Source organism: Camarhynchus parvulus, chromosome 7 (genome assembly GCF_901933205.1).
Source record: "Camarhynchus parvulus chromosome 7, STF_HiC, whole genome shotgun sequence".
NCBI classification, from domain to species: Eukaryota; Metazoa; Chordata; class Aves; order Passeriformes; family Thraupidae; genus Camarhynchus; species Camarhynchus parvulus.
In genome coordinates, this window is record NC_044577.1 from 12,025,784 (window position 1) to 12,046,202 (window position 20,419).

Genomic DNA, 20,419 nt, shown 5'->3' on the forward strand with positions numbered 1-20,419 from the left:
TGGCCCAGTGCTCAGATCACTCTGAATAAGCAGCCTCCAGCACACTGACTGTTGGCTGTCATCTGCAATTTGGGCATCCTCCATCACCTCCTCCAGGTCACTGATAAACATTAAGCAGGACAGATGCTTTTTTTCCCAGGGAAGAGACAATACAGGATAACACCCATCCTCCCTCACCTCATTAAAAAATACACTACTATCTTGACATCCCTATGGTTTTGATTTACTTTGAAACCATGTGACTTGTTAACGTTCACTTCTTACATTGCTTCTGCCTCTCCTTGTGCTCTGCCAGTGCCTATATCAGTGCCTATATCCATGCCTCTCACATGCTAGAAATCAGGTCTGGGACTAAAAGCACAAGAATGAACATAACCAACTTTCATCCCAGACAAGAAGTGTCTGCAATGTCTTTTTGTCATTCCAGGCAAGAAGATCCACAGCACTGCAGCATGCACTGAGTGACACAAAATTGACAAGGCCACGTGAGCCAACCCCCTGAGCCAAGCAGACCCACACATTTAAGGGGAGGAACAGAACTGAAAGGATCACAGACCTCACTGGCTCCAGGTCCATACTGGCTCTGCCAGACACTTTCTCTGGATGAAGTCAGGTGTGTCAGCAGCCACAGCACATTAAACCCACAACACAGATTATACAACCAGAGTTAAGGTACTAATAGTCCAAGACACACCACACAGCTCTCAGTACAAAAGCCCACCAGAAATGACCAAGACCAACTGTAGCTGGGTTTGTTATTCCAGGATAACACGGCAGACACAGCGTACCTGCTTTGGTCTGGCAAGAGACTGCAAAGATGCATTTAACAGACCACCGCCCTGCAGCTTTCCCCTTAGAAGCTGCCAGAGAACTTTAACCATCCTGCCTGTGCCATTTTCCCTGGACAACGCTTTTTTCTAAGCAATGGAAAAAGCAGTCATGTGATTTGCTCATCCTGAACTACCAATGTTACCCATGAAGTACCAAAAAGCAACAGCAATACAGCTGAAGGAAACATAAGGCAAGAGGCAGATAAGGGCATAAGCAGAGGTAAAATTTAATGGGAAACAGCAAAAGAAAAGGCAGAGGAAGAGATAAATCTGTCTGCAAACAATTTGACTCACGACCAAGCACAACTCCTAATACTTCATCCTGGCAGCACTTATGAGCCCAAAGCCAAAACACTAGCCCTGAAGGGAAGCCTTGAGTAGGAGCTGCATCAGAAGTTTTATGACAGAAAACTCAAGCTTCATAGTAAGCTAATAGAAAAAGAAAGCATGTATGACACAGAATAAACAGGAATAATAGGAATTAAAATGTGCAGAAACAAGAATGAGAGAAATGAGAGGAACAAAAGGATGATACAAAAAACAAGAAAACAGCTCCAGAACATTTTTGCTCTAGAGGCTATTAACTCAATATAAATCAAAACACTTTCTATCAGACCCTCACACTTAGTGATAAAGAGGTGAGAAGGGAAGATTCCCACCAGAAATTAGGTCTATGAGAGCAGGACAATAATGCTGCTACACAAGGGCCCTTCCCCTGCCTGAGAACTGTGTGTTAAAAACAACCTTCCCCCTTATTTCTCTGCATCTCTCAGAGCCATTTACTCATGTGTACTACCAAGCTTGTCAGATCACCCTGCCTCCAGGTGAAGCAGAGAAGCCTGAACGTGCTTCCCCCTGCCACCATTCCCCCTCTGAGGAATCCTTTGCAGCTTGCTTGCACTCCAGACAATCCCAGCCACCTCTGCTGCTGCTGTGCACACACAGTCCCCCACAGGGCAGATCACAGCAACTTTAAAGGCAATCAATCCTCTGCCCTAGCTCAAGATCTTGCATCCTTTCCACAACACAAAATCCACATGAAGACTACTTTTATCCATGCCATGTAAGAAGGTGTGTAGGTTTTAGGAATTTATTATGCTAGCTACTTATCTATGGTTTACACACCTCCACGGGTGACTTCTAATTATTACAAACACATTTTACACATTGCATCCTGCTACATGTATTATCCTGTGAATAAAGCTGACAGTCAAAGATGACACTAAGTAGCAGCCCTTTGACAATTTCACTACTTCAGAACAATAAGCTACTGCATTTCCTTTAACAGTTTTAGCCCCATCCTTTGCTTCCCTAGACAGCAGTAACATTTTGATACAGCACAACTTTAAAGCATTAAAGAATACAATAATCTCTTTGCTGTAAATTGTGTTTTGTCACTTGCTCAATGACTTACTAGCTGTGACTAATGCTTGAGTTTCCCTTATATTTCATTACCCTATGCTGTAAAGATGCAAGCCACTTAACACTGCCAATAAAGATGTAAATTGTAACAAATTAGATGAGTAAATCCGCCAATCCACTTCAGAAAGTCTGTTATTCCTAACAATAATTTCATATAAAATTATTTCTCCTTCAAATTATGTTACTCTAATTCTTTTCCCAGAACTTTTTAGGAAAGTTACAACTCTGGTTTCTACATTTAACCTGCTTTATTTGTCCCAGCCACTCCAAATGCACCAGAGAGCCCAGCATGCATAGGTTGCTCTCTATTTGCAACTCTCCCTGTTGAAAGATTGTTAAAAGATTATTTCTAAATATTGTGAATTTACACAATAGACACAGAAGGATAGTTTAAAGCTATTTAATAGCTGTCAATTAATTTTTATGGCACTACTACAGAAACAGTAACATCATTACCAATACCCAGCACATACCTAAGTACACACTGATGTTTCGGAAGGATGCAGAAATCACTTCAATATACAACAAACTCTTAATTAGGAAGGAATTATTTGCATTTTTACACCACACTCCAGAGCTGGGCTGGAGAAACTAACACAGTAAACTTTTCAAATTTACTATTAAGATCAGAAGACTTTAGAAAGCAAAAGTGCAGATATATATTAAATACTGGAGAATACCTAGTGTTTAAGTAATTTGTTAATTTCTGTGGACTAAAAACAAATCAATACCATATTAACATGTGTTCTTTCATTTCTCAAAGTGCAGGAGTATGCACACTACTCTGTACAGCCTCCCCAGGACATCCCAACATGATCTTATTGCACCCTGTTCACAGCCCCTGCTGGGGAAACACAGCTGCGATTTGTCCACAGAACACGACAGAACACGACAGAACACGACAGAACACGACAGAACACGACAGAACACGACAGAACACGACACCCACCCTCCCTTTCTGGGCCAAATGGAGCCAGCAGGCTTCCACACATTTCCTGATGTACCTGCCAGGGTTATAAGCACTTCTACAGATTTTAGCCAAGGCAGGGTATCAGGAGTGCCCCAAATTTCACAGCAAAAGCATGACAAGTTAAAACAGTGGTAAACAAGATGCCCCTAAGATTTTATCTTTGAACTAGAAGGAAAACAGTAGCTCACAAGCTAGATTGCAGAAGTAACTAATGTTTTGTCAGGGATGTGTTCCTGTACTGCATTTAATCTAGGATCATATAAAGGACAAGGAGAAAGAATTAGTTCTATGCTGTCACTTTTTATTCCCCACACCGACCTTCACACATAACACAACTCACTATCACCAGAGGTTAAAGTCGAAGTCCACAGCTCTAATTTTCTAACTGATAAGCCAAAACAAAAAAAAAAACCAAAACCAAACCAAACCAAAAAACAACCCCCCCAAAAAACCAAACCAAACCAAAGAAAAAAACAAAACCAACCCAAAACCACCAAACCATACCATACCAAACCAAATTTTGGTATACATTAAAGAGCAACCAAATTTTAGAATCTTAGATGCACACTGAAAACAGCAGGCATAAGGAAAGCATGCCCACAACACTCCTCACATATTCTCTGCCTCACTTCCAAGTCATGGTTCAGAAAGCAGAACAGGTGAGTGCCAGAAATTCCAGTCTCAGGTTGTGTCTGTAGGTGACCAAAGCAAGGCACACTGCAGTGTTTGCTGGTGTCACATGCCACCTGAAGGACTGGCATGTGGTACATTTTTCACCTCTTCCAATTGCTCACACTTGCAAACTTCAAATGAAGCCTGGACCTTACTTGCAGTTTGTTCTGTAAATAACTATCCACATAACAAAACATATCCAAGAGCTTTACAGAAAAACTTGTTTTAGTCTTTGAAATATACTGGCATTCAGCACTTTATTATCTGAGCCTGACTGACACATTTCATAACAAGCCGGTGTTAGTTTTCACTAAACTGGAAAAAAACCAACAATGTTTGGGTACTGCAATGATTGGAGACCCTTTCAGAAGCAAAGCTGTGCTATACACACACAGCTTGTCAAACATTGGAGAATGCTACCTGGCTGACAGGGGGATTTTTGTGCAAGCTGTCAAGGTAATCCTGATATTCACATCACCTGCAAGGAAGATCTTCAATTTCATTCATCTGGCTTTACTAAGGATTTAAATAAATAGCACCAAGTTTTTTTAAGTCAGCACCATCCTCACTTATCTCTTGAAATCAAAATATTCAGAATTTTCTTCTGAAAACATTAATTTTCTAGTGAGTGAAATAAAAGTGCACACTCAAACTCTAGATGTAATGAAGAAAAAAACCAGATAGGTTTAAAAATCTAAAACTTGCTGGCAGGTTGCCAGGTCTGGGTCCTTCATGTTTGGTAGAATTTCCCTCCTGCCTCCCACAGTAACTTCTTCCTTCCCCCTGTATGTGGAAGAAACATTGCTAGAAATGTTAATTTAACATGCAATATGAATCAGGGAGGAGTAGGGTTTTGTGTTTTGTTGGCTGTGCAAGAGTTCATTCCCCTGTTAGTCAGCTTTTTGGTATGACCTCACCACAACGATCACACTTGAGAACACATACTTCTAGCCACTGAACTTCTGTTGTTCTACAGCATCTACCCTGCAGCTAGAAGGGAAAAGAGCAAATCTCCTAAAGAAAGCCAGCAGATAAGGATGAGAGAGGTAAGTCACACAGAATGAGTTAAAAAAAAAAAAAAGTTCAGATTGAAAGTAATTCAGTTTCCTTAGTTCTCCAAGTCTCATCAAACCCCCCCGATGATATATTTCCTTTCAATACCTGTTATGCTGAAAGCCTGAAGAAACACACCAGAAACACAAATCAGTCTCCCTCCACATGAGCTTCAAGTACATGTGTTCTATACCAACTATTCTTAAAAACCTAAGGTTTACTTGCCTGCTGCAAAAGTCTCCAAGACTTACTGAAGAGAAAAAAAGGATAGAGGATTCTTTAGTTGCCAGCAGCATCCAAGCACAGAAACAGAAATACAAATATTATACTGCAGCAATTAATTATTTTATTTCAAATTCCCAATTCTATAGGAAAATTTCATTGCTGCTCCTAGATGACTTTGTGATTCAGTGATTTCCACTACAGGTACTTCACAGATAATTTCTAGAGGCCATGGCATCAAGCTTCTTAAGGTAACAACGTGGAAGGTGTATCAGGCTTACAGAAAGTACAATATTTCATATTTGTCAAGATCACAGACTATCTGCAACTGCTACAAACACCTCTGTAATGAATGTCTAGTCAGTTTTTGGAAAGGGATACTGACAGTTATGGGGAACCAAGAGGGAGCCTAAGTTAGGTGAAAAACTCGGTGACTACAAGGAAAAAAGGAGAGGGAATACTAAGAAAAGGCACCAGAGCATAATTTGGTTTTTAGCTCTGGCTTCATGTTTGTCCAAATAGACAACAGTATTTGTCAACCTATGCAGCTACAGATCTTCAAATACAGAGGCACAAAAACCAACACAAGATGGTTAAGCCTTCCCTGTGATGAAACTGCTGGCATCAAAAAGCTGATTCTTTGCACCAAAATGTTTTAACTTAACTAACATTTTAACTAGGATTTAAAAAAAACCCAACAACAGACCAACCCCAAACTAAAAAAAAAAAAAAAAAAACAGGAAAAAACCTCCACCCACATGCCTGAAATAAGATGAAATTATATAAGAGAAACAAATGAACAGTATTTAGACCTTCTGCAAGGAGATTTACAGACAACCTGGTATAGACAACCAGATCACAGACAATCAATATATCCAAGTATCTGTTCACCTTCAACACTGTTCAATAACTTCAGCATGCAGACAACCTGAAGCTTTCAAGAGTTACTCTAGGTACTAGCCAGGTAAATCTCACTTACTACATCCCTCTTCAAGGTCCTCTTCCATTTGCTTTCCCATCTAACCAGTGTGTGATGATCACATTCCACTCAGCTCCTCTCCTGGTCCCATTTGTTGTTCCCTCTCATCCCTGACTGTCTTTTCCCTTGTCATTCTCCACCCTCAGTTATTCAGGTGAGGGTACCAGGTCACTTTGTCCCACCACTTCAGTAGGGCAGCACTCTTCCCCTTGGTTCAGGGGAATCAGACAAACCTCTGCTCAAACTCAGTGAACAGCAGCACTGCAGGGAGATGATTTCAAGCACAAGTGAGAAACATCTGCTAAGCAAGGTCTTGTTCTAGTTTTATCCAAGGATCAAAGAAATTTTGAAGAAGTGGATCTATGTTTAAACATAGGGATCTAGCAAGAAAGTGTCAGCGCCAAGAAGTTCTTCCCCTACATAACAAGAAAAAAAATCTCAAGGAAAACAAAAAAAGGATGCCCAAAATAAAGATTAGCAGGCACTCATTTGGGGGGGAAAACCCAAACAACCACACAAACCCAAACAACCAAACACCAAACCAACCACCACAGCTCACTACATGGCGCACTAAGATCAAAGAGCTACCATTACTAAAACTAGATAGGAAAGCCTTTCTGGTCAATGCAAACTGTGTTGAACTGCTGATTTAAGGAACACTTAATGCTCAGCTAAAAAGTCAACTAGCTGCTTTAGATTCATGGTAAACTTTGATATTTAATATTATCAGTAGGCATGAACCTATTTGGAAAAAACTTCTGTTTTCACAGTTATGTTTATTCCCTGTTTACTTAATCCAACTTGCCTTAGCATATCAAGCCACAAATACAGGCTTATTTCTTGTTTGGAGAAAGTGTGCACCAAACAGGTTATAGCTCAGGATCTTGAGAGCCATAAAATACAAGGTCATGCTTTAAATTCTCCTAGTAGAGGATCTGACAAACCTTTCCTGTTTGAATTAACCTTTGTTGAAACATAAGTCTTTCAGTTTTACTGTGTGTTTTACCTCCGTTCCACCGACCACTGCTTTTTTGTCATACATAGATACCACATTGTAATTTGTCCATTTTAAGAAACTGAGAATTTTCTTGTTTCCTTCTGATCTGATACAGACAATCCAAGCAGTGCTGACTGGAAAGTAGTGCCTGTTAAGGAGAGTGCTGGAGAAGCTACAGAATAATCCTCACTTAAGAGCACAGACCTGCGAGGAACACATTCCACTTGCTATGGAAGAGCAACACAAAGCTATGAAACAACACAAAAACAAAAAGGCCAAAGCTCAGTTGGTAACTTCTGCATTCCTGATACAACCAAAACATTCAATTTTGGCAAAACAAGTGCAAAAGTACTTAAGACAGACTTTAGAACAACAAACAACATAGAGGTAGAAACTTAAGGAATGAAGCATCTCCATCCCATTCAGATGCTAGCTTTCTGATATATTTAGCTGTTTTCTTAGAAACTCCTAGAACCGAGCAACATGGAACAAAAATAGCCAAAATGATCTTGACTTTTTCCTTGCAGCTTTCTCCTTTCTCCCTGCCAAAGGATTCAAGTGAAGGGCAGTCAGTAGGTTCTTAGCCTCCCATTATAGACTAAGTTGCATCTTAGCTAGCCTACAATATTATACAATTATCAATTACAGAAATATGTTTTATCCCCCAAATGAAACTAATACTTTCTAGTAGTCAAGAGCACAGAAACATGCAGGCTGTCTGCATGGTTTGAGTATGCCAACAGCTTTCACGTCCTAGAGTTTAAGAGGAATGGGCATAGCTATCTGGTCTATTATAGATTTATTCTTTCATAGGAGGTAGTAAATTAAACAAATAGCTGTCTCACTTCTAACTTCTTCATAAAGCCTGGATCATAACACTTGATTTCAGACTTCACAAATAGTGCTTTTCATGTTGAACTTAACTGCTTCGATTCTATCAGGGAGTGCTTTGCAACATTCAAAAATCAACACAAGAAGTTTTACTTTTAAAACTGACCATCCTGAACTTTATTTTAATAAAGGTATCAAACTTTGATACTTTCTGCACCCCTAAAGAGTTGTATAAATCAGAAAACTTCAAATATCATCTATCACTTGCAGCAGATCAACTTTGGAGGGCAATAGTGAACCACATACCACTGTAAAAGTGATCTTTAAAATAATCTTAAACATATACCATTTATGCAGGTCTAATTCTAGCATTATCTCCTGCCTGAAGACTCAAGTTTCTATAGCCACAAAAGTAAAATTTGTGATAGACAGCTAGTATCTTATTCTTGGACAATACAGTCTTATTCAGGCTTGCAAATTAAAAAAAAATTAATACATCTCTACTTCAAGGCCAGTCCTGAAACATGGATGAATTCACAATTAAATCTGTTACTTAGCACAGCTGACATGATCACATACTAAAGACTCAAACAAGTACAACCCTTATTCCTGAGGAGATTTGTTCAGCTTAGGCATTTTTGCTTGGCTTATTAGAATCTTTAGAGAGTTTAGCTCCTCCTCCCTTAATGAGTTGAGAGAGTTCTGTAATAATCTTCCTGCAAAAATAAAGGTTTATTTCTCCCAGGCAGCAAACATAATTTCTACTACTGCACAGCTGTCTCAGAGGAGCTCCAAGGGGCTGACTGTTCCATCTCATTTCTGGAACAGCTGCACCATATGGTGCTGTGCAGAACCCTGCAAGGTGAATAATTCCATTTCTGAGGGTCTCCTCACACTCTTCTGCAACGAGTCTGATAGCAAAAAATTTTTTCTTAAGTTCAAGAAGAGCATGGATTACAGTGATTATTGTTATTGTACGCACCGTACATAAAGATGTCAGGCAGACTATCTTTTTCCAAGTGAATCTATTTCGCATAGGCGTGGTTATAATTGCAAAGAGGAACAGCAAGATGTTTGTTAATTAAACTAAGTTTTGAATATCATGAGGTGCTAGACTGCACCGTGCGGCTGCAGCAGCAGTGGCAGCAGGAGCACCCCGAACCTGTTACACGTGGGGGGAGCCCCCTCCGGGCAGCAGAGCCCTGCGGCTCTCCCGGGCAGAGCGAGCACCCCGAACCTCTTACAGGTCTGGGGAGGCCCCTCCGGGCAGCAGAGCCCTGCGGCTCTCCCGGCCCGGCAGGAGATGCCTACAGAGCGGCTCTGTGAGGTACCAGCGCCCCGGGTGTCACTGCAAGCCATCGGAGCAGCACACACGTACCTTCTTCCCATGAGTCCAAGGAAAGCAAATTGGGAACACCGAGAGCTACGCGACAAGGAGCGCCGGTGTCATGAGTCCACAGTTACAACCCCACACAGCCACAGTATAAATTACTCACGTCCAGCCACGGTGATGTCATATGCGCACAATCTTTGTAATTCTTAATTCCCTTACTCCCCACACACCCTCTTCCTTCCTCCTGTTCAACAGAGACTGGAAATGCAGCAGCTTTGCCCGAACACTACGGCCGAGTCACGACTCCATAGTTGGGGAGAAAGGAGCAGCCAGACTTCTCCGCCTCAGCCAGGAGCACCCGGGGGCTCTGCCACGTTCTCCTCTTGTTCCCCGACCCCCTCTGCGGAATCCGGGCAGGGCCGGGCGCTGCCCGGCAGGGGAGGCGCTCCCGGCCCGGGCGGGGACTCGCCGAGCAGCCCCAGGCTCGTCCCGCGGGCGGAGGTCCCGGCCCGCAGGCGGACCCGCCGGGGCTGTGCCGGCGCCGTGACAGCCGCGGGGAACTTTGGCTGGGGCGCGGCGCGGGCCGAGCCCCGCGGGGCCGGCGGGACCGCGCTGCCCCCGCCGCCGGACAAAGGGGCCGCGCCTCGAGCCGCCGGTGCCCCCCGGGTGCCCGCCCGGGCGGAGCGGGGGCACCGAGGGCACAGGGATGCGGTGCCCGGCGCTCCCCGCCCGCCCGCCGCTCACCATCCGGGAACTCCCGGTCGCTGATGTGCTGGAGGTGGGGGCCGCCGCCGCCGCCGGGATCCGAGTCCCCCGACTCGGCCTCCGCCGACCCCGAGCCGCCGCCGCCGCCGCCAGCTGCCGCCGCCTGGTACGCGTCCGCCCAGCGATCGGGCCCCGGCGCTGCCCCGCCGCCGCCGCCGCGAGCCCGGCTGAGCTTGGGGCTGGCGTCCGGGGATACGCAGCAGGTGACGGTGTTGCCCATGGAGCTCGGAGCTCCCCCGCCGGGCCCCGGCTGCGCGGCTCCGGGCTGGGCCGGGGGAGGGGAGGCGGGCGCAGGGCGGGTCGGAGCGCGGGGCGGGCTCAGCGCCTCCCCCCCGCCCCGGCCGCGCGCGGCCCCGCCCGCCCCCACGGCCGCGCGACCGCCCCGCCGCCTCCTGCACGCGGCGAGCACAGGCCTCGCGCGAGCGCCCGCCGGGGGAGCCCGGGCCCCGCCCCGCCACCGCCCAATCGCCTCCCGCCGCGGCGCCGCGTGACGGCCGCTCCGCCAATGGGCGCGGGGCTCGTCACGCGGCCGCCGCCGCTCCTCCGCTGGCCCGCGTCTCCGCCCTCCCTCCCCGCGCCTTCCGCACGCGCACGCGCGCACGCACCGCCGGCCGCGAGGCCTCAGACGCGCCCCCGGCCACGCCCGCTCGGCGCCGCGCGCTCGGCCCCGCCCCCGGGGGGTTCGCGCTGGCCCGGCGTGCACGTGCCGCGGGCCCGGCGGGAGCGGCCGTGCGGGAATGCGCGACAGGCGGGGACAGCCCGGGGACAGCCGGGGAACAGCCCGGGGACAGCCGGGGGGACACGTGGGGGACAGCCCGGGGGACAGCGGGACAGCCTGGGGACAGCCACTCGCAGGAACACGAGCCACAACGCCAGCGCTGCCCCGGCGGCAGCCCCGCCGCAGCTCCTGCGAGCTGGAGCAGCCCGTGCCCGGCCCCTCCCCTCCCTCTACGGGGCTGAAGGGCTCCCGGGCCGGGGCAACCGCTCGCCGGGCGCTCAGCTCCTGCCGTGCGCGGTACCTGCCGGCAGTCCGGGAATGCCACACTGCACGGGGCCGCCGGCATCGCCAGGGAGCACTCAAAGTCCCCAGGAGCTGCGGATTCGCTTCTGAGTTTCAGTTACCTGAGAGCTCCTCAGAGGACTGGAATGTTCAAATACACTCCAAGGAAGATGGATTAGAGGGCGAGATACCCACAGCAGTCAGAGGCCCTGATAAAGGCAAACATGCGTTGTTCAGCAAAGAAACAACCCGCTGTCGCTACAAAAATTTAACTCTGGCCCCTGATAAGAAGAATGGGTCTGCAGAAGACTTAGGAACACACAAAAGTACTACAAAACTCTGCTATCATGCTGGCAGTTATTCCAAAGATAAGCAGGCTCAGGGTTTTACTCCATTTTGTAGGAAAAATCCCCATGTTGGCTCTCTCGTGTGATGACAAACACGGGAGTTTTAGGGCAAACCATGTGTAGTTTCTTTTAAGAGAGAAAGTCAGAGATGCTGTGTTTCCAGAATTTGTACAACTTAATCCCAGGCACAATAAAATGACAAACCAAATGATTTATAGTCTTACATGAGGATTATTCCCTCAGACTGATGAATGATACCTTTTCACTTACCAGCAATTTCTGTGTTAGCTAAGCCTGTCTGCATGCTACTGACAGTTTGCAAAGCCTTGTTACTCCAGAGGAATCTGACCTTGCTGTGGATTACACCAGGGCCTTGGGGAAGATTTGCTTTCAGCTCTTCTTGAACCACTTCAGGCCAACTGAAGTCCCTCTGCAGCCTCTGCACTCTGCTTGGAAAGCTGTAGGCCAGCCAGTCCTGCTCCCAGTTCTAGGAAGGGCCAGGGATTCACCATTGGGTGGAACAGGAGACTGACCTGGGTCAGGGACGGGAAAAGGGGCTTCATGCAAAATAGCCATTGAGAGATTGGTGTTTTCTTCCCTCTGGCATTGCACCCACTGATTTTTTGTGAGCATGGTGGGGAAAAATAAGCTAGAGGGTTGCCGTGACTTATTGAAGTAATTAATTCTCAAGCGAGAATAAAGAATAAGAGTTGGCTTGTATCTGCACTATTTAATATGAAAACTGGCATAATTTCCTCTTGCACGAGAAGAGCAATACCTTCCCTCACTCCTTGCACCTGGCTGACTATTTTCAGAAGCTGGAGAGGCTGAGCAAGCTGCACTCCTGCTGCACTGCTGGGCCCCTTCCAGGGGCTCCACGCCGCTGGAGGTGAGCTGCTCCATGCAGAGCAGTGCTAGGAGGCACAGGCAAATCTGCACACCTCAGCGGGACAGCAGCCATGCCCAGGGTCTGTGCCTAAAGCCAGTCTGTCTGCTCCTGCAGCCGTGGGCTGTGAGGCTGCCTGGCTTCAGCAAAGGGAAGTGCAGCTGCAGCAAGTGCCTAGGGGCATCCCAGCAGCAAGCTGGGACCTCTACTAACTCTCAGCTTTGGAGCAGCCTCAAGGAAATCCTTTGCCAAAGCTGCGGTTTGGGCAGTGGAAAATCCTTGTTCAAGGGTGAGGAAGTGAGCAAGAGTGGCTCACTGGGCAGCTGAGCACCAGGACCCAGCCTTTGGGGCCAGAAGCCAAAACCCCACGTACTTGTGCTGATAGGTGAAAAATGCTGGGAACTCAGAGTGGTTGGAGTATGTGATGTGCCTCACTGCTATTTGGGTGTGAAGGTTTTGGTTCCTCTGCCTCACAGAGGCTGAAGTTTCCCATGGATTTCATACTTGTTCTCAGTGTGTAATTCTGCAAAGGGGGAGAGATGAAGGCTGCTCTTCCCCTGTGCTACTGCTGTTGTAGAGTATCAGGATTTATACAAACATGCAGAGGGAGGAAAGAAGTCAGTAGTCTGTTTCCCTGTGAGGACTTATTCATGTAGGTCTTAAGCAAGAGGAAGCTGAATTTAATCCCTGGAAATCACAGAAACAGCAAACTGTTCCACCTCCTTGTCATTCCAGGAGAAGTTAAGCTTCCGCTTCCACATACCTCAGTACACCAGTAGAGTAATTTTCCATATCTGTGCATGTTTTCATTTAGCTGCAGTGATGAGGAATATTAATTTCCTGCTCCATTTTGGCAAAGTAACTCTTAAAGTCTTAATTCAGATCTGACTTACCAGGATAATATGACAAAACGTGTTGCTGTGTGTATTTTCTGCAGAACCAGGTGATCCTGTTAATAGGTGTAGTCTGAGCAACACCCTGCAGAAATTAAACACATTATCTTTTATTTATGCAGCTTAACATTCTATTGACTTACTGCTATAGCAATACACTGAATACCCCCTCTCATAATTTACTATTGGTCCTGGTTCTCTTCCTATTTTCTGTCTCATCTTTCTACTGTTCTGCTTGATTTACCCCAGTGAATCATCAGACAGTTTCCATTATTAAAAAAATCAGTTACTTTGATGTGCAATGGGCAGCATGTACCTAGACCCACATTTTGCATAAGCAGGCATTTTGGATGGCGGATTGTGGCAATAATGAATGCCTGAGCTGAAAATAGCTTACTATGGACTGTTGGGATTCAACCTCTTTTCCTCCTGCTCCAGAAAGAGATGTGTGTGCCATGGGACTCTCAATTACCACCCCTTGTCTCTGAGCTGGGCACCCACTAGGCAGCAACCCTCCTGTGCTTTAATTTTCACAAAAGGGAAAGGAAAGTAACTTTCAAAAATGTGGGAAATGAATCCTAATTTAAGCCCTCTCAGGAAGTTGCTGCAAATTTCAGGAGATCTCCACACAGCCTTAAAGGAAGGCCAGACAGCACCTTGAAACAAACCCTAAATCAGGTTGTGATGACAGCCAAAGGAGTAGTGACCTCTGCTACTAATATGCAGAGATTAGAAAGACCTGTGGTTTATTCTGAATATACAAAGGACCAGACTTGCTCCTCATGTTAGTCTAATGAGGTCAGAGGAGCAATACCCTGCCAACTACTCTAAGTGAGAAGCACACCCTGCCAACCACTAAATGCAGCTTCTGAGCTATAAACTTAACTATATGTATAATTATTTGCAGGATGCATAATAAATTAAGACTACCAGGCTTGACACGATTAATATTAGTGCTACCAGCTGTGTTTTGGCTTGTGGGCTTACAGGGGGAGGTGATTCTGTCTCTTTACTTGGCCCATTTGCTGAGTACATGGGAGCTGCTGTCTGCTTGCACTTCTCAGACAAGTCTTTACATTTCCTCATAGGCAGAGTGGTGCAGGTTTTTATTTAAGTCCCTTTCTGAAATCTCAGCACTTGCATTCACAACCACACAACCCTGTTGTCCTTTGCCTCATTATGCAAAACCAGGCTACCCTTCATCTGCAAGCAGCAGTATCCCTAAGAGGAGATGTCTGAAGCCAAAGTTACCAGCTTCTTTATGAGTAATAACTCTTGAAAAATTCCCAACTCCAAGCACATGTTCTTGTCCACACCAACTGCAACAAGAAGATTAAAGTCCTCTAAAAGGCTTGAAATGAAATTGCAGAATTTCCTGTAAACCATCCAGCTTCACAGTCACCATCAGTCCCAGAAATCGTGAATGGCTTGTTGCACACACTTGGTTTTGCTTCACAGGGCCAAGAATCTTAAATCCAGTAAACTCTGCTGTTATCTTCACCCTGACTTGGTACTGCACATGCCTTTCCAAGGTCATGCACCTCCTTGCCTGTCTGCAGGGTGATGACACCAACTCTGGGATGTGTTTTGTTCAATTTCTCCCTTCTTAGAAAGTGTCACAGCTGGGGGAGGAGTGCTTTCTGATCGTACTTGGATAACTTGGAGAAGAGCCAGGGCTTTGTCTTTTCCTGGAAATGTAGCTGCAGGAAGAATGAATCACCAGGTTGAACCTGTATAACCAACTGAAAACAAAAGCTCAGACTTCTGTGTCTCACTTGGAAATAATCGGGGGAAAAATAGGCATCCTGTTTTGAAAACCACTACCAGCTGACAGGACAAAAATGTTGCACGTGTGATTGTCTTTTGAAGCTGACAAGTAACCTAAGACTACAGCCATTTAAGGGAAAAATCCCTGAGCAAAACCATAGTTAGGGAAATAGAATATTCCAATGTTTGGGGGAGAAAAGTAACCAGGGAGGTTATTCAGAACACCCAAGGTGGATTTTTAGTAGCCCTAATGTTTCACACACTATTAAATCTCCTGTACTACCTTGGCTAGCAATGAATACAAGCAAACCAGGGCTGGGGAGCTGTGTTTGATAGCATAAGGACAGACTGCAGTGCTGCTGTCATTGATTAAATCCCTCCTTTTGCCTTTGCTGCAATCTAAGATGTCATTACAGGCAATGCAGAAGCTGCTTGGCTGGCATGCAAGCATCTGGATCGCTGCAGGGATACCAACAGCACAGGCATGTGGGAGTAAACCTTTCTTTATCTTAGCTTCTCTCTTCTGCTCCTACCTTTGTTTTGTCTTCAGGTAAAATAAAACCAGCTTGACAGTTACCAAAGACTAAGTTCATGTAAATGGAGGCTTAGTACCTGAGAAGAAAATTTGAGATGTGCTGGAGCCAAGACGGAGGCCTGCAAAGCTGTATTTTGGGCTGGCAGAACCAACACATCAAGTATTAGAAATAGCTGTTGCTGTAGGTCAGGGAGACAGATTTCTTCTGTGGAAAAGGAAAATGCTTTTCAGTATTTTGACACAAACTTTAACAGGAATAGCTTTTCTCAGAAAAGTCTAACTGTGCATGTGTAAGTCCTGCAGCAAGCTCATTTAGGGTAACCTTCTGCAGTTCTAATTCCAACTCTGGGCCACCAAAGCCTGGACAGTGGTGCTAAGGGGCCCTCCCTGTTAGTTTTAAGGTACATGAAATTGCTTAGACTCAACTCTTCCATCTTCTCTGTCGTCTGATGGATTTTCTAAGGACTCAAGAAGAGAAACACTGACAATATCATTAGAAATGACACTAAATCCCCCACATCTTTCATATGCTTGGATTCTTCCTTCTTTTAAAAGGGTAACAGCTGCAATGAGGGAAAGGCCTTTGCATCTATATGAATGCTATAGCTGTTGTCTGCCTGTCCATATAATTGTTTTTAAATTGTTTAGAATTAGTTGTTAACTAGTTTTAAATTAATACAGTGCACTGCTTGCACTGGAATTCTCTCTCCAATTGCAAAACACTGCACCTATAGAGCATATAATAATATGCTACATATACGATATATACTATATAATATGCTAATATATAATAATAAATTTCTCCACCTAATGTTAAGCCTCTAGATGCATTCTCAGACTCCACAAAAGGAAGGTTTTTGTAGCACTTTCCCTGCCCCATGTCTGTTCCACTTCCCCACCACAGCCCTGTGCCCCTGGAGTGCTGCTGGAGCATCCTTTCCCATGTCTGCTCACGTGTCAGTCTTGCTCCATGGGTTAGGGACTCTCCCCTCCCAAGACTCAGCACTGGCATCTCATGGCCTGGAAGTTCAGCAGCTGGAGGTGTGGATAAGGCTGCAGGTCTGTGAACATCTGAAAGTGGGGGGAGGTTTCCAGCAAATGAAGTGCAGCTGGAAATCCAGTGGTTAGTTGTGAAGAAGAGCTTACTCAATTTGCTTTTTGTTCCTTAACTGAAACTTCAGAACAATGTCAGCTTTCAGACCTGCAAGGCCTTTGAGAGCCCACTCACATAATCCTACTAAGAGTTAAGTGATCCTCCTGCAAAAAGGCATTTTAATAAACATGGTGATTATATATGGCAGTTTATCAAGATGCAAGTTTGAAAGCATAAATGTAGTATTACTGATAGGAACTATTCCCTCTTCAGAGGCTCCAGAAACTTCCTGTGTTTCAGCTCAAGCACTTATGAAATGATACATCTTCATATTTTTGATCATTACTTCCACTGTTTAATGTAACTCTGTGTGTAAAGGAAATTAAATACTAGATCAGATTATACATTTATTTCAAGATTTCACTTTTTTGCAAGGATCTTGCAGAAGCAGCAAGTTCTAAGGTCTACTGATAACCCACCAGTTTCTGCAGAAACAAAAGTTTTCATTTTTAATTCACCCCATCAGTTTCAAAGATGGTCCAAATCACTTCAAGCTGAGGCTGACTTGATCCTGCAACTGCAAGCTGTCATCAACCAAATTAATCTCTGCTGTATTCCCTTTGTATTTAACAGCAAGTGATTCACCACCCCATCTATTTTACCGAAGAATCTGAAGATTCTTCTACTGGTGAAGATGAAAATGTAAAACTTGTTAAATCATTTCAGTGCTAGTCATTTGAATGGCTCCTTACAGTGACACATAGGGAGAAAGACTGCTTTCTTTTCTGGGTTTTCCTCCATGCTTTGTGCTAGCTCTTGTTCCCTTGGTTGATGAAAGCTCTTAGCAAAACAGGTATTTATCCAAACTTTACTTCCAAGACAATTTTGATATTTCAGTGGAATGACAACCAGAAGTAGCTGCTGTTTATTTTGGGAGGAAAGGATTAAGCCAGAAGTTTCTGCACAAATGCAGAACAGAACCATTTGGAATAAGGCATTGCTGTCACAGGGTTATCAACAACACAGGTTTCTAGATAGAGTTTAAAAAAATCAGATTGTTTCTATTTATATCTGCCTTTGCCTTGGTAACCAGAGACTGTGTGAGGGATGCAGTATTTTCCCATCACGGATGTCTCCAAAATCCATGCGCAGACATGCAGTGCACTCAGTGTCTGCAGAGCTCCCACAAGAACTGCCACATTCTTTTCTAAGAGAGGCTTTTACATACTAAGCAGCAAAGAGAAGACTGCAGTAAGAGAGTTATATTAGTATAGATTCGAAATAATTTGTACTCATTTCTACCTTACCTACTTTGTTCTTTGATCTTTTAAGTATTTCAAGGACCATTGCGCTTAAACACTTTTTCTTAATCACCCCGAGCAGCTTACCCAAATCCGAGGTGGTGGGATTTACTCATAATTGGCTACATTTATGCCTGCTTTATCAAATGGTTGAACGAGGTAAGAATGGACTTGAATCAGTGTTTCTTCATACTTTAAATCATTCTTGCTTACCTTAAAATCAGCTGTTTCCTATTTCACAAGATTACCTGCAGCTTAGGTGTCCTTACAGCCCTCTGCAGTGCTCAAAAGCCAAACCAGGCTAAGTTCTCACCACTGCACTGCTGTGCTGAGCTTTAGCCCTGCTGGGAGAAAGGCATTCCAGCTCTGGACATCTGTTTTAGCCACAATTCTGTGTTGTTGTGTTTTTCTTATCCTTTTACTGTCAGGAAAGGTAGAAGAAACCAGGTGTATCTCTCTGCCACTGTAATACCCAGGTACTCCATTTTCTTAGAAAATGGATGTGGAAAAATTAAGAGAAGGTAAACATCGGCTCAGAATGAGTATGGGAAATCAGGGCCCTTACTGAACTTCTAGTGGACTTGCTTCTCTCTTAATAGCTTCACTAGCCAGTTATGATCCAGAAAGTAATTTCTGGTCTTCTGTCTAAGGCTCATGGAAGTCAGTGCCAGAACAACTTTGTCAGGGAAGAAGGGGAAATATTTCTGGGAAGCAGGGCAGGATTGGTAGAGAGCCTGCTGCACTCCTGAGATATTCAGGGATATCTGACTAATAAAATCACATTATTGGGATAAAAGCACTCACTACATTGTCATCTTCGGGAACAATACATTTTCACATGCAGCCTTTTTTTACTCTAGTTGCTATTCAGCCAGACACTTGCTCTTATGAAATACTGCAGGTGAAGAAAACTCATCTGGGACAGAAAGGAGGCAGTTGGGAGCACTGGAGCCCTGCCACACTCCTCCATATTCTGGTTGGAGATCCCAGGGCTGGCATATGGTACAGGAGGTGGAGGTTGAAGCTTTGTGCCATTTGGGAATTTCCCTCTATTTGCCTGCTGATGTAGTTTAGGCAGAATGTAGGTGACACAAAAAGTCATTCAGAGTTCTTGTTTCAAATGTAATAACTCTCATTGCTTTTTTTCCCACACTGCCTATATAAATAATTTAAAAAATAATCAAGATAATAGCACAAGCAATTTCAAACTCTCAAAAGGAGGAATAGTGGCAAGGGACCAGCACTTTAGGACATAAAAGCACAGAAAACTGAATCATCACACCTGTTCTGGCATGTTTATAGGGAGAAGTCTGAGTTGCTGTAAGACAAGTATGGACTGGTTTGGGGCAAGTGAAATTTTGGGTTCCATTCTCCTACAGGAGCAGAACCCTGAAAACAAGCTTTTCTCACTGTTACCCCTGTGCTACCTGTAATGATCCTGCACAGAGGTTTTCATGAATCTTGAGCCACTCTGTTGAAATTGACACTTTTAGATGCAACCACATTTGCCTTTGACTGCCCGACAGATTTGCTGGTCCCTGTGGGAAAGAGAGGGGATGTTTTCTGGAGCTGGTTATAGTCCCCACCTTCGAGGGGCCGGCCTTGCCTCATCGGTGGTGTCACCGGGAGCTGTCAGGGCACACAGCCACTGGAAATGGGGCAGAGAAGATGTGTCCTCTGCCTCTGCTGCCCTGTGCTCCTGCCGGGGCGCAGGAGGTGGCTGCAGGCACTGCGCCTTTCGGTGGGGCTCCTGCAGCAGTGCCCCCAGGCAGCCGGAGCACGAGTGCTGCCAGGCACTTCCCCGGCTCTCCCATGGCCTTTAGCAGTCTTTGGAGCTAGTTCAAGTAACACAGGAGAGGAGCACTGTGTTGTTTTGCCAAACAAGAGATTAAATGGAGCCAAAAGTGAAGAAACACCGCTGCACAAACAGCGCCGGGGAGCGTTTCTGCCACATGGCCAGCCGAGAGCAGCCCTGGCTGCGCTGCCGTGGTCGGAGCTCGACTGAGATCAGAACTGCTGTGTCTGCGCTGGGTACCCAGCGCCTGAGGGAGCGCTTCCAGGCTGGGATGAGCCCTTGCCGAGATACTGCTCTCCGTGCCGGCAATGGAGGACGGGGCTTGCTGCGCTGCACAAATGCCTTTCCCGGGCACTGCCTTCCAACCCCCCGAAGCAAAACCCCAAGGCTGGAACCGCAGGGAGGCTGCGGGGACAGCTGACAATGTCCCACGGCCGTGGGGCCTTTCCCCCCAGACCTTTCCGCGTGGCAGCGGCCGTGAGCAGGCGAGGAGCCCCTGCGTGCCCGGGCCTCCCGCAGCAGGCAGCGCGGCGCTGCTCCCCTCGGGCCGCCCCGGGGCCCTCCCCGCGCCGCCAGCCCCAGCACAGCCTTGGCCCCCGCTCCCGCCGCGGCCGGGGGGCAGCACCACTCCGGGGCCCTTCCAGCCCAGCCCAGCCCCGCGTACCCGAGCAGCGACCGCCCTGCCTCGGCGGCTGAGCGCAGCCGCTCCCGCTCGGGCGCTGCGCAGA

General features: G+C 46.0%; 1 protein-coding gene across 1 annotated transcript in view; it reads right to left on the reverse strand.

The window, feature by feature from the left end:
* CCNYL1 (cyclin Y like 1) overlaps positions 1-10,499 on the reverse strand; it is a 37,272-nt gene extending 26,773 nt beyond the window's left edge. The window contains exon 1 of the mRNA XM_030952054.1: positions 10,054-10,499. Coding sequence (XP_030807914.1) covers positions 10,054-10,294 — 241 coding nt within the window. The 5' untranslated portion in view covers positions 10,295-10,499. The remainder of the gene's footprint in view (positions 1-10,053) is intronic.
* Positions 10,500-20,419: the final 9,920 nt, after the last annotated feature.